The sequence below is a fragment of the Aotus nancymaae genome, unplaced genomic scaffold, assembly GCF_030222135.1.
Source record: "Aotus nancymaae isolate 86718 unplaced genomic scaffold, 86718_ANA_hifiasm-v0.15.2.pri h1tg000062l, whole genome shotgun sequence".
Classification (NCBI taxonomy): Eukaryota; Metazoa; Chordata; class Mammalia; order Primates; family Aotidae; genus Aotus; species Aotus nancymaae.
In genome coordinates, this window is record NW_026988476.1 from 40,230,870 (window position 1) to 40,244,976 (window position 14,107).

General features: G+C 37.6%; 1 protein-coding gene across 3 annotated transcripts in view; it reads left to right on the forward strand.

Moving 5' to 3' along the window:
- The window catches only part of AP4E1 (adaptor related protein complex 4 subunit epsilon 1), a 98,292-nt gene that overhangs the window by 31,548 nt on the left and 52,637 nt on the right, over nucleotides 1–14,107 (forward strand). For all 3 annotated transcript variants that reach the window (XM_012442378.2, XM_064365673.1, XM_064365674.1), the window contains 4 exons: nucleotides 4,145–4,284; nucleotides 5,630–5,742; nucleotides 5,851–5,969; nucleotides 13,319–13,621. In XM_012442378.2, coding sequence (XP_012297801.2) covers nucleotides 4,145–4,284; nucleotides 5,630–5,742; nucleotides 5,851–5,969; nucleotides 13,319–13,621 — 675 coding nt within the window. The remainder of the gene's footprint in view (nucleotides 1–4,144; nucleotides 4,285–5,629; nucleotides 5,743–5,850; nucleotides 5,970–13,318; nucleotides 13,622–14,107) is intronic.

Sequence of the window (14,107 nt, forward strand, 5' to 3'; positions counted from 1 at the left end):
TTCTGGGTTCAAGTGATTCTCCTGCCTTAGCCTCCTGAGTAGCTAGGATTATAGGTGTGCACCACCAGGCATGGCTAATTTTTGTGTTTTTAGCAGAGATGGGATTTCACCACGTTGGCCAGGCTGATCTTGAACTCCTGACCTTATGTGATCTGTCTGCCTTGGCCTCCCAAAATGCTGAGATTACAGGCTTGAACCACTGCATCTGGCATATTTAATTCTTTTTACTAAACTTTAAGTAACTTTTCTAAAAAGTACTATGTCAGTGTCCACAAGAATGTCTTTAAATTATGAGTTGGAGGAATTAGGTCCAGTCATCTGTGTGGGTTCATTAATATCATTTTGGTCTGAGCATCGAACCAATAGGAGACTGAATTCTGGTCCTAGGTCTTCCTATTAGTACAATTTAAGGCGTACTGCTGTTATTGTACAATTTAAGATGCAGTTTATGTTAATTGATGATTTATCATTATTCTCTTTTATATCTATAAAATTAGTTAATTCCCTGCCAAATAGAAATATTGAAATAATTAATGAAGATATTCATAAAATGATTTTAACTTCTTGGAAAGAAAAATAATATTATCATATATGTCAATATATATTATATATAATATACATAGCATATATTATATATTACTTATCTATAATACATATTGTGTATATTATATATAATTATATATATCACTTATACTTCTTTCTAATTTTTTTTGTAAATTTTCTTCTACTTGGGTGTCTACTTGGTTGTCTATATAAATATTTCTTTTAATTCTTATGGAAGAAATCATTGAGCATCTTCATTTAAAATGGCATATGGGACCTAGTTAAGAGTAAAAAATTTTCTGTTTCTAAAAATAGTAAATCTTTAAAAAGAATAATTTTATTTCTAAAAAATATTTAAAAGAATATTTAATTTTTTAGAATATTTAATTTTTAAAATATTTAAAAGAATACTTTTTAAAAGAATGTTTTAAAAATTTCGGATTTAGGAGGTACATACGCAGGTTTATTACATGGACATATTGTGTAATGCTGGGATTTGGGCTTCTGTTGAACCCGTTGCCCAAATAGTGAACATAGTACTGAGTAGGTAGTTTTTCAACCCATTCCTTTCCCTTCCTGCCATCCCTGCCTGCTTTTGGAGTCCCAAGGGTCTATTGTTTTATTGTTATGTCCATGTATATATCCATTGTTCAGTTCCCACTTATAAGTGAGAATAAGCGATATTTGATTTTCTGTTTTTGCATTAATTCACTTAGGATAATGGCTTCCAGCTGCATCCATGTTGCTGCAAAGGACATGATTACATTCTTAAAAAAAAGAGAATCTACTAAACATCTAAATATCTTAAAAGCAATGAGTTAAGAATAGGAGAGTTTATTGAGAGAACACTTGCATTAAACAACTATAATTTTTGAAGTTTACAAATTTTACATTTTAAAAGGTATTTTTGAAACACATTTTTTAAAAAGTTTGCCTTCACATACATATTTATTTATTTAATATTTTTAGTAGTCTGAAAATTGTTACATGCCTTGGATCTGGACAGTTTGCGGATGTACTAATTTCTGTGTAGACATCCTAGAAAAATAAGAAGGCTCCAAGAGACAATAACAAATAATCATATGACCATTCTACTTTAACAGATACAGAGCATGCATTTCCTTTGTATAGTTGAGTACTAAGTTGAACAAAGTTGACTTAGGTACAGTTTTTTTTTTATTGCTATATGGTAGTCCTCACTTATTTATGGAAATATGTTCTAATACCCCCAGTGGATGCCTGAACCCACAGATAGTATTGAACCATATATATATTTATATATTTTCAATCTGATAAACAAGGTGGCTACTTAGTGACTAACGAGCAGGCAGCATATACACTGTAGGTACAAAGGGATGATTCATGTCCCAGATGGAGTAGGGTGGTGCAAGATTTTATCATGCTACCCAGAAAGGCATGCAATTTAAAACTTATGAATTATTGATTTCTGGAATTTTTCATTTAATATTTTGTACTGTGGTTGACTATGGGTAACTGAAGGCATGGGAAACAAAACCACAGATAGAGGGTTTGTAATATTATTGTATTTAATGATTATACTTTCACTTAAAAGCGAGAGTCAAAGGGAAAATAGATGACTTTTAAAATTATGAAAGTTGATCTATTTGGTCCATTACCTGCAGTGAGAAAAGTGATTTGAATTCTTTGGGGAGATAGTGAGTATCTTTGGCGCCCAAAGAAGGCGCTAAAGTACTGTTTCCTCAATGCTGTTGTCACTTCTAACCTCTGTCAAATGATATGGCAAGAACTTTGGTCCTTGGGTGTTTGGTGAGCTGTTGCTTGGGATAGGATTCCCTTTTACCAGCTTTTATTACCTCTCTCATATTACAGGAAGAGAGAAGATGAGAAGGAGCTACAAAATCTGAATAGAAAAGACCTCTGGCAGTATAGTTTGTAACACTGTACTCCATTCAGTTCTGGAAATGCCATATTTCATGGTCAGAGAACAGGAAATAAATTTGATGTATATTATCTAAAACTATATAACTTTATTTGGAATCCACAGGGAGCATGTCTGAAGCAGCTCCATAGGTTGAAAACTGTTGATGGGGTGGCCTACATATTTTTAGATTTAAGTGGCGTTTACACATTAAAGCAGTTGTTTTTTTTTTAAAAGAAAAGCTTTCAAAATATGTTATCTTTTGTACTGAAGTCCTGGCTGTAAGGATTGAAAAATTAGAAAGAACCCTAAATATATTGAGGAAGTTTGACAAATATGTGGAGATTGTGTTGCAGCTAATATTGCTGATCCTAGAACACCAATAAATGATGCTTGCTTAGTATTGCCTTTGGACTCATATTGATTTCTGAGAGTTATATTTTTAAAACCTTAATCTAGAGCTGTGGAAAGCCATGCAAGTAGGAGTTTACTCTGATATTGGTCTTCATAATATTTGAAGCAGTAAGAGGTATATTCCTTATACCTTTTAGAAAGTAGCTGTAGCAGTTGGGCACTGTGGCTCACACCTGTAATCCCAGCACTTTGGGAGGCTGAGGTGGACAGATCACCTGAGGTCAGGAGTTTGAGACCAGCCTGTTCAACATGGTGAAACCCCATCTCTACTAAAAATGCAAAAATTAGCCAGGCTTGGTGGCAAGCTGAGATCGTGCCACTGCACACCAGTCTGGGCTACAGAGTGAGACTCCATCTCAGAAAAAAAAAAAAAGAAAAGAAAAGAAAAAGAAAAAGAAAAGAAAAGAAAGAAAGTAGGTGCAGGCCATGCACAGTGGCTCATGCCTGTAATCACAACACTTTGGGAGACCAAGGTGGGAGGATCCTTTGAGCTTGTTCAAGACCAGCCTGGACAATATGATGGAACCCCATCTCTACAAAGTACCAAAAAATTAGCTGGGTGTGGTGGCACGTGCCTGTAGTCCCACCTACTTGGAAGTCTGAGGTGGGAGGATTGCTTGAGCCCAGGAGGCAGGGGTTGCACTGAACTGAGATTGTGCCAGTGCACTCCAGCCTGGGTGACAGAGCAAGACCCTGGCTCAAAAAAAAAAAAGGTAGCTATAAAACGGTTCTTCCTTGATGACAGATTTTGAACGTAGGCTTTGCTAGGCTTTGAAGTATTTGGGCCACCAACCTTTGTCCATCCAAACAGAAGCTGTTTGCCTTTGATTACCTAACCCACTCAAGTGCTGTTTTCTGTTGTTTGGGAAATAGTCTGCTGTCTTCTATAGTGTGGGAAATAGTTTCCAAGACTAGATTTATACACACATACATACACTTGCATACATATATGTATACACTCATAGCTGTCAGTAATATATATTTAAGAGCTGTTATGTATTTAGAAAATATATATGTGTTGTATTTTAACTTTTTAGTCTTTAAGTGTTCTGTCATGTAGAGATGTCAGATTGTGATTATCTCAGTAGAAAGCTTATAGACATTGGAATTGATCATAATTCATTGTTTGACAATAGTTTTACCTTTCTTAAGCTTTTCATTAAAATTTGCATTTCTTACCTTTTAAGTGACTACCAATCAACTGTATGATCAGTCTGTATTTTACTGTACTTATTGATGTTATGCATAGTTTTACAACATTATTTTTAATTTCTCTTCTTTAAATAGACTCTGGAACTTCTTTACAGAATTACTAATGCACAGAATGTAACAGTTATTGTCCAGAAAATGCTTGAATATTTACATCAGAGCAAAGAAGAGTATGTCATCGTCAATTTGGTTGGCAAAATAGCAGAGCTGGCTGAGAAATATCCTTTATTTGGACCATGAGTCTTAAAATAGTTACACAGTGACTTCAAGATGATTGGTGTAGGTATGGTCACTTGCAAGTTGAGTTCAGAGACTCAGCAGTAATTTTATACCTGATTTTCAAGTCTCTTGTCAGAAAAAGGAATTTGTGTAGACTTCTTAGGACATGGCTTTTTTCCCTTGTTTCTGTTACTCGTATAGTCAGTATTTTGGGCAGGAAGATAGAAACTTTATCCTCTTTATTCCTCTTTACGTCCTGCTTTGTTTCTACTTCTACCTTGATTTCTGAGTAAAAGTTCTTGCTTTTGGGGGAAAGTGGAAGGTGTGTGGGAGTGGTCAGAATGCTAAAACTTATACTTTATTGTTTTATGCTGGAAATTAAGTGATTTTGCTGGAAATTAAGTGATTACTTAATCACAAATAAGTAGTTGGGAACTCCATTAACGTGTTACTCTTCTTCATATTTGTTTCTTAAAAGTCAGAAGAACTTTACAGGTCATAAGGATATTCCATTCTTTTAGACATGTTATTGTATAATTCTAAAAAATAGTGGGTGGATACTGTTAATCAAATTATATTGGAAATTGCTTAAGTATAGTTTTGACTTAATCAGTGCTGTAATTCTGGCCAGCAGAATGATAGAACTTTAAAACTGGGCCGGGCATGGTGGCTCACGCCTGTAATCCCAGCACTTTAGGAGGCCGAGGCGGGTGGATCACGAGGTCAAGAGATCGAGACCATCCTGGTCAACATGGTGAAACCCCATCTCTACTGAAAATACAAAAATTAACTGGGCATGGTGGCACTTGCCTGTAATCCCAGCTACTCGGGAGGCTGAGGCAGGAGAATTGCCTGAACCCAGGAGGCAGAGGTTGTGGTGAGCCGAGATCACGCCATTGCACTCCAGCCTGGATAACAAGAGCGAAACTCTGTCTCAAAAAAAAAAACAAAAACTGATGGGGAACAGATTAGAAAAGAGGCTAAACAACTTGTTCAAGTAGACATACCACAATATTTAGCTTCTTTTAAGTGTATATAATTTTCTGTTATTTGTATCTAGTTAGCTGGTTTGTTTCTTTTGGTTATTTCACATTTATTTATTGGATGACTATTCTGTGCAAGCGTGATGCTAAAGTGGCATAAACTCAGTTTATTAAGTTTATTAAATAAGCTTTTACTGAGTACTTTACATAAAACTGGGGTATAGAAAAATTTATGGCAAAGGTTAAAGATAAAAGTGCCATACTAGGATGAATTGGGGTTATTTTTTAAAAGGTTGCTACAGAAGGGTAATTTTTAATAGGTAGCATTTGGAAGTGTACTTGTTCTTAACACTGTGGACACATATGCTCCTGATAATGCATGGTTTATTCAGACAATGAATGCTGTGTTTTCAGTAGGAGGAGATGTAATGCATCCTGATATTCCTAATAACTTTCTGAGACTACTAGCAGAAGGTTGGTAGACTATTACATTCTCTACAGTAAACATTTTAAAGTTAAATGTTTTTATTACAGAGTAGGGAAGTTAGTGGAAATTAAAATGGTGTATCAATTTCTTTGTAGGTTTTGATGATGAAACGGAAGATCAGCAGTTAAGACTCTATGCAGTTCAGTCTTATCTCACTTTACTAGATGTGGAAAATGTGTTCTATCCGCAGAGATTTCTTCAAGTTATGAGTTGGGTGAGCAAAGTACATTAAATCATAAACTTTTATAACATTTTTTCTACAAACCAAATGTTAACATATTTCCTTCAGAAACTATTCACTGGGCTGGGTGTGGTGGCTTACGCCTGTAATCCTAGCACTTTGGGAGGCGGAGGCCAAGGCAGATGGATCACGAGGTCAGGAGTTCAAGACCAGACTGGCCAACATGGTGAAACCCCCAGCTCTACTAAAAAAAAATACAAAAATTAGCTGGACATGGTGGCTTGTGCCTGTAATCCTAGCTACTTGGGAGGCTGAGATAGGAGAATTGCTTGAACCAGTACCCGGGAGGCGGAGGTTGCAGTGAGCCAAGATCACGCCACTGCACTCCAGCCTGGGCTACAGAACGAGACTCCATCTAAAAAAAAAAAAGAAACTATTCACTTCTACTCAGCTAACTCCTTCAGCTGTCAGTTTTTCAAATGGCCTCCATCAGTCACTTAACTATTTAATTCTTCGTTTTTTCTCTGTGCCATCTCACTTGTCTGGTCTTTTAAATATGGGTATTTACTTAATTTCTGTTTGTGTTTACAATGTTTTTGTTGTGTTTTTTATGTGAGTCCATGTTTGAATATTTGAATACTCATTTTTCTGTAATATATTAGTTTTATTTTTAAAAATTTATACAGTAAATTATTTTAAACAAAAAGAAAGACGTTCATCTTTAAGAAGCATTTTCAAGGTACCAGGCACAGTGCTGAATGCTTATATCATTAACTTTTGTTTTTCTTTTTCTTCTTTCTTTTATTTTTTAAGTCTAGGGTACATGTGCAGGATGTGTAGGTTTGTTACCTAGGTAAATGTGTACCATGGTGGTTTGCTGCACCTGTCAACACATCACCTAGGTATTAAGCCCGGCATGCGTTAGCTCTTTTTCATAAAGCTCTCCACCTCCACCACCCTCCTTGACAGACCTTGGTATGTGTTGTTCCCCTCCCTGTGCCCTGTGTTCTCATTGTTCAGCTCCCACTTACGAGAACATGTGGTGTTTGGTTTTCTGTTCCTGCGGTAGTTTGCTGAGGATAATGGCTTACAGCTTCATCCATGTCCCTGCAAAGGACATGATCTTGATCCTTTTTATGCCTGCATAGTATTCCATGGTATATGTATACTACATTTTCTTTATCCAGTCTGTCATTGATAGGCTTGTTTTCTTATGCTGCATAACAATGTTACCACAAACTTAGTGGCTTAAGACAATACAAATTCATTATCTCATGGTTTCTGTGGGTCAGGAGTCTAGGCATGGCTTAGCTGGGTTCTGTGCTTAGGGACTCAGAGGGTTGCAATCAAAGTGTTGGCTGGGGCTGTTGTCTCACCTGAAGCTTGACTGGTAAATAATCCACTTTCAAGCTCATGTGTGGTTTTTGGCCGAATTCATTTTCCTGTGGCTGAGTTTTTGTGACTGAGGGTTTTGCTTTCATACTAATAACTGTAGGCTGTCCTTAGCTGCTAGAACTGCCTTCAGTTTCTTGCCATGTGGCCTCCCAACAGGGCTGCCTGCTTCATCAAAAGCCAGTAGTGGAGATCAGTTCTTTTACAAGACAAAGGTCACAATTTTATGTAATATAATCACATGTAATTGCGTACGCACAATCACCTTTATGTATTCTTTCTTGTGCATATAGGCAAGTGTTTCTTTAGGGGAGATTTAGAGAAGTGATATGGTATGCATATTTTAATATTTTATAGTATTGCCAAATGTTAGCATGTTAGCTTAAATTTTATCCAGATTTTTTTACATAAAATTTTTTTCTTTTCTCGTTTGCAGAGAAGTTAAAAGACTAAGATAATAAATATGCTTTTAATTTAGCTTTTTCAGTTAATTTTTTTTTTTTTTTTTTGAGGCAGAGTCTTGCTCTGTCGCCCAGGCTGGAGTGCAGTGGTGCAATCTTAGCTCACTCTAACCTCTGCCTCCTGGATTCAAGCAATTCTCCTGTCTCGGCCTCCCGAGTAGCGGGGATTACAGGCGTGTGCCACCGCACCTGGCTAATTTTTGTATTTTTAATAGAGATTGGGTTTCGCCATGTTTGCCAGGCTGGTCACTCTTGACCTCAGGTGATCCACCTGTCTCGGCCTCCCAAAGTGCTGAGGTTACAGGTATGAGCCACCACACCTGGCCCAGTTAAATATTTTTAATTACATTTGTTTTACCATGTCTGCATCTATAGGTATATCTAGGTCTACCTATATACAGTTTGTTTTTCTGAGCTGTTTAGAATTGAATTGCATACACTGTGACATTTCACCCCTAAAACCTCAACATGAATCTTCTGTGAATGACATAACTATTAAACCGTTATCACACCTAAGAAATGTAAATAGTAATTTGTTAATGTCACCTAATATACTATCCATACTCTGATTTATCAAGTTGTACCAAAAAATGTCTCTTAGGGCTATTATTCTCCTCCTTTCAGGCCCAGGTCCAGTTGAGGCTCACAAATTGCCTTTACTTATGTCTCTTTAGCTCTTTTAATTTATAATGAACCCCACTTTATTTGGGTTTTTAGGACATTGATTTTTTTGTTTGTTTTGGATGACTACTGTTAATTTATAGAAGGTCCTACGTTCTAGATATCTGATTATTTTTGTTCAGGTTAAACATTTTTAGTGAGAATACTACATAAGCAATGTTGTGTATTTCCTGCTACATCATATCAGGATGTATATAATGTCAGTTTGTTCACTTATTGGTGATTGTAAGTTTATAAGTTTGGGTTAAGATGGTAGCCTGGTGAGGTGGCTCATGCCTGTCATCCCATCATTATGGGGGGCGGGAAGATTGCTTGAAGCCAGAGTTTGAGATCAACTTGGGCAACAAAGTGAGACCTAGTCTCAACCAAAGGGATTAAAAAAAAGATGGTGACCTCCATATCTTTGCATTATAAGGATATCTTTCCTTTTTGTAATTTATAACTAATTTGTGTGGTGATTCTATGAGGCTTTCTTTACTTATGGCTTTAGTGTTGATGATCCTTCCTGAATTTATTGGTTTTGGTGGCCGTTGCTTTTTTTTGTTCATGAATGTGGCATGTCACTCCACTTAATTTAGATTGTCTTTTCTTTCTGCAGCATACAGGTCATGTACAGTTGACCCCCCCGCCTTATCTGTAGTTTTGCTTTCTGCAGTTTTAGTTACCTATGGCCAGTCATGGTCTGAAAATATTAAATGGAAAATTCCAGAAATCAACAATTCCTAACTTTAAGATTATGTGTCATCCTGAGTAGCGTGATGAACTCTTGAGCGATCCTGGTTCATCCTGCTCTGTGCCACCTGGGACCTGAACCATTCCTTTGTCCAGTATATTCATGGTATATATACTACTGCCTGTTAGTCACTTAGTAGATGTCTAGGTTTTCAGATCAACTGTAGCATTATTGCAGTGCTTATATTCTAGTAACCTTTATTTACTTAATCATGGCCCCACAGCACAAGAGTTGTGATGCTGGCAATTTGGGTATGCCAAAGAAAAACTATAAAAGTACTTCCTTTAAGTGAAAAGGTGAAAGTTCTTGACTTAATGAGGAAAGAAAAAAATCGTATGCTGAGGTTGTAAAGTTCTACAGTAAGAAGAGAAATTCTCTCTGTGGAATTGTGAAGAAGGAAAAAAAATCACGTTAGTTTTGCTGTCATACCTTACACTACAAAAGTTATGGTTACAGTGCATGATGAATTCTTAGTTAAGATGGAAAAGACATTAAATTTGTGAGTAGTGGAAGATGTGAACAGAAGTGTGCTCCAATTGATAGCAGTTGGGATCAGTACTATTTTGGGATTCGGGCATCCACAGGGAATCCTGAAACCAATCCTCTTTAGATGCAGAGGGCCAACTGTATATACAAATATAATGGTTTTGTATTTTTATCTTGTATCCTACAGTCTTGCTGAACTAACTTAATAGTTCTTGGAGTGTTCTTGAATTTTATCTAGTGTCATGAGGGCTGTTGGTCTGTAGTTGTCATTTTTGTGGTACTCCAGTTTTGGTATCAAGGTAATACTTGTTTCATAGAATGACTTGGGAATGTGCCCTCCTATTTTCTGGAAGAGTTTGTATAAAATTGCTGTTAATGCTGCTTTAAAAATTTGGTAGAATTTTCCAGTGAAACCATCTGGATTTGTAGATTTTTGGGGGAGTTATTAAATCACAAATTCAATTTTCTTAAAAAAAATTTCTTTTTTTTTTTCTTGAGTTGTAGAGATAAGCATTTTTATTCATTTTTTGTTAATTCAGTATTTTTTTTTAATTTTTTTATTGCATTTTAGGTTTTGGGGTACATGTGAAGAACATGCAAGATTGTTGCATAGGTGCATACGTGGCAGTGTGATTTATATACTCGCTGATTCTTTGTGTAGTCCTATTAACTATTGAGAGAAGGGTATTGAGATCTTCAGTTCTATGGCCTACATTGACACTATGAGGGGGTGGCTTGCTGAATAGTGGGGAAAATCCTGACTCTACCTGGCTTCCACTGACACACTCCCATCAGAGAAAGGCAGGGGCACTGCATTTCTCCTTGGTGGAGTTAAAGTGCAGGCTCCCTGCCCAATCTCCACTGACACTGTGGGAGAGTAGGCCTCTCTACAGCTCAGTGGTGATGAAAGTCCTGACTCCCCACTCAGGCTTCTCTGTTGCCTGGTGGGGAGTTTGGGGAACCTCTTATACCCTGGTGTGGGTGGAAGTCTTGATTCTCCACTCTGCCTTTGCTAGTATGGGTGGGGCTGCAGATTTTTCCGTGTGGTGCTTGGCTGGAGTAAGAGGGTTATTGTCTGAAAGTTTTCTGTCCTTTTGGCTTATTGACTAGGGGGCAGGCTCATCTTGGGGCTTTTTGTCTGTACCCATTGGCATTTCTGGGTTTCTGGCTCTCCACATCCAGTCTGGGGTAAATGAGACAACAGATAGTCTGCTGTATGTTTTACATATAATATCCAGGGTTTTTAGATGTACTTAGTAGGAAGAATAGGGATAAAAACGTCTTCTCCATCTTCCCAGATGCAGACGTCCATTACTACTGATTTTTGAACTGGGATTCATGTTACCTGCTCTTCTGGAGCTACCTTCCATCTTTTATAAAACCACCCTAAAAATTATACTGTTTAAGGATTGAACTCATTAGTCCTATTTCTTTTTCCTTCCTTCCTTCTTACTAGCTCTGCATTTTCCCTTGCCTATCACTCAGCCTCCCTCTTTTCTTTTCTTGCTGGTACCAACATTATACCAAAGACATGAAATTATTTCATAAACACCACTTAGGAAAGTGTATTAATCTGTTCTCATGCTGCTATGAAGAAATATCCAAGACTGGGTAATTTATAAAGAAGAAATTTAATTGGCTCACAGTTCCATATGGATGGGTAGGCCTCAGGAAACTTAGAATCATGGCAGAAGGCACCTCTTCACAGGGCAGTAGGAGAGAGAACGAAGCCAAGTGAAGGGGGAAGCCCCTCATAAACCATCAGATCTTGTGAGAACTCACTATCAAGAACAGCATAGGGGAAACTGCCCCCATGATTCAGTTATTTCCACCTGGTCATGCCCTTGACATGTGGGGATTATTACAATTCAAGGTGAGATTTGGGTTGGGGACGCAGAGCCAAACCATATCAGAAAGATTTCACACTTCCTGAATTATCAGTTTATTAATGATACTGAAACAGGAAATTTCCCTTGACCCTTTTGTGGGCCTTGAGACAGGATGCTTCACTTACTCATCCTGTAGCTCTCAACCCCTTGAGGGAAGGTAAGCATTGCAGGTGAGTGGGTGCCAGAGTGAGTGCTTTTGGGCTCTGGCTGGAGCAAAACTGTGTGGCCCCATGGCAGCATCTAGTAGGGAATACCCATGACTCCCCACAATCCAGTGAGCATGTTACAGTGCTCTTTTAGCTCTTCCATCAGAGATGGCTTAGGTGTTAACATCTCAGTGGGCCCTTTTTTATCTGCACTCACTCCTGAGCTCTTGTCTTCTTCAGTAAAAATGAGGTTGCATGAATGAGTTAAAGGATGGTAAATGTGGGGGATTTTATTGCCGGTGAAAGGGGCTCTCAGCAGGAAGGGGAGCTGACATGGGGACCAGGGCAGGGAAGGTAATTTTCTCTGGAAGTCCAGCTGTCTGTGGCTGGATTCTTCTTTGAAGTTACGCCGTCAAGCTGTCCTTCTGAAGTCAAGCTACTTCTCTATGACATCCAGCTGCTTCTTCCTCTATGCTGGCTGAGTTTGGGGTCTTCATAGGTACAGGATGGGGCAGGGCAGGGCCATGGGTGGTTTAGGAAAAGGCAACATTTGAATGGGAAAATAGCGCTATAAGTTCTCACTTTGGGTGGTGATCTCAGGCTTTTTGGCTTGAGGGTGGGGCTTCGCCAGGGACCCTGCCCTTTTTTGCCTAGAATTTCTCTGCCTCCTGTCCCTGTCAAGTTCTTTCACTTACAGGATTGTATGTTACCTAAGTTGGATGTGTAGATAAGTGTTGTTTTTTGTTTTGAGATGGAGTCTTGCCCTCTTCTCTAGGCTGGAGTGCAGTGGTGTGATCTCAGCTCATTGCAACATCTGCCTCCCAGGTTCGAGTGATTCTTCTGCCTCAGCTTCCCGAGTAGCTGGGATTACAGGCATGTGCCACCACACCTGGCTAATTTTTTTTTAGTAGAGATGGCATTTCACCATGTTGGCCAGGCTGGTTTTGAACTCCTGACCTCAGATGATTTGCCCACCTCAGCTTCCCAAAGTGCTGGGATTATAGGCATCAGCCACCGTGCCCAGCCAATAGGCATTTCTTCAAGTCTCTTCTGTGGACTGTCTACATAAGAATCAGCTGATGCTTATTCACATGTATATCCTTGGGGACCACAGACATACTAAATCAGAATATCTGGGGGTAGAGCCTAGAAATCTGTATTTTTATGAAACACCTGAGGTGCCTCTTACGTGTAGTAAGAACCATCATTATGTGAGAACTTAAATGCTTACTGTAAAATAATAACAGAATATGATAGTGCTTATAAAAACCAACAACCAACTCTAGTTCAGAAACTTGTAAAGGTATGCTGCTTTATATATTGTTAATGACAATGATGTGGAAAGCCATTTTGAATTCTTGGTATGATTTTGAATCTAAAATATGCGGTTGTATCTTTATGTAATAATTTTTTCACCATGAGAGGATGTTTAATCTACTTTAAATTCACTCTAGCAATAGGCACTTTGTTTAGATTTGAGTATAGTTTACCGTATACCTTGACATTTTTATATAAGTTTCTCTGTTTAGATTTGAGTATAGTTTACCATATACCTTGACATTTTTATGTAAATATCTCTTTGTTTTATTTACAGGTATTAGGGGAATATTCCTACCTCTTAGATAAGGAAACGCCAGAGGAAGTTATAGCTAAGCTCTACAAGTTACTTATCAATGACTCTGTGTCTTCAGAAACAAAAGCCTGGTTAATTGCTGCTGTGACCAAATTGACACCTCAGGCACACTCTTCTAATACAGTTGAGAGATTAATCCAGGAATTTACAATATCTTTGGATACTTGTATGAGACAACATGCATTTGAATTAAAACATTTGCATGAGAATGTGGAACTTATGAAGAGCTTGCTTCCAGTTGACAGGAGTTGTGAAGACTTGGTGGTAAGACATTGGTGTTCTATCTTTTTAAAAATTGTGTCATCATTAAACAGAGTAATTTTGCATTTGTGACATATCAGGAATATATCAAAATATGGTTTCTGTAGCATTTAAGGTGAACTTTCGAGTTTTTTCTTACATTAGTATGACAGAGAATTTAAGAGCTTCCATTCAGTACTGATTCTAAATAGGAAGAAGAGTGTCTTTTCTGGAGAACTGCAGTGAAGATATTTATATCCTGTGACAGTCTCTTTTAATAGAATAATTCAAGAATTTCTTTTATTTGTTGACTTTAACATACATATCTGGAGTACAAATGATACTTTGATACATGCATAGAATATGTAATACATAAATCAGAGTATTTAGGATATCCATCACCTCAAACATTTATTATTTCATTGTCTTGGGAACATTTCAGATCTTCTCTTTAGTTATTCTGAAATATACAAATAATATACAATTATTATTATAGTCACCCTACTGTGC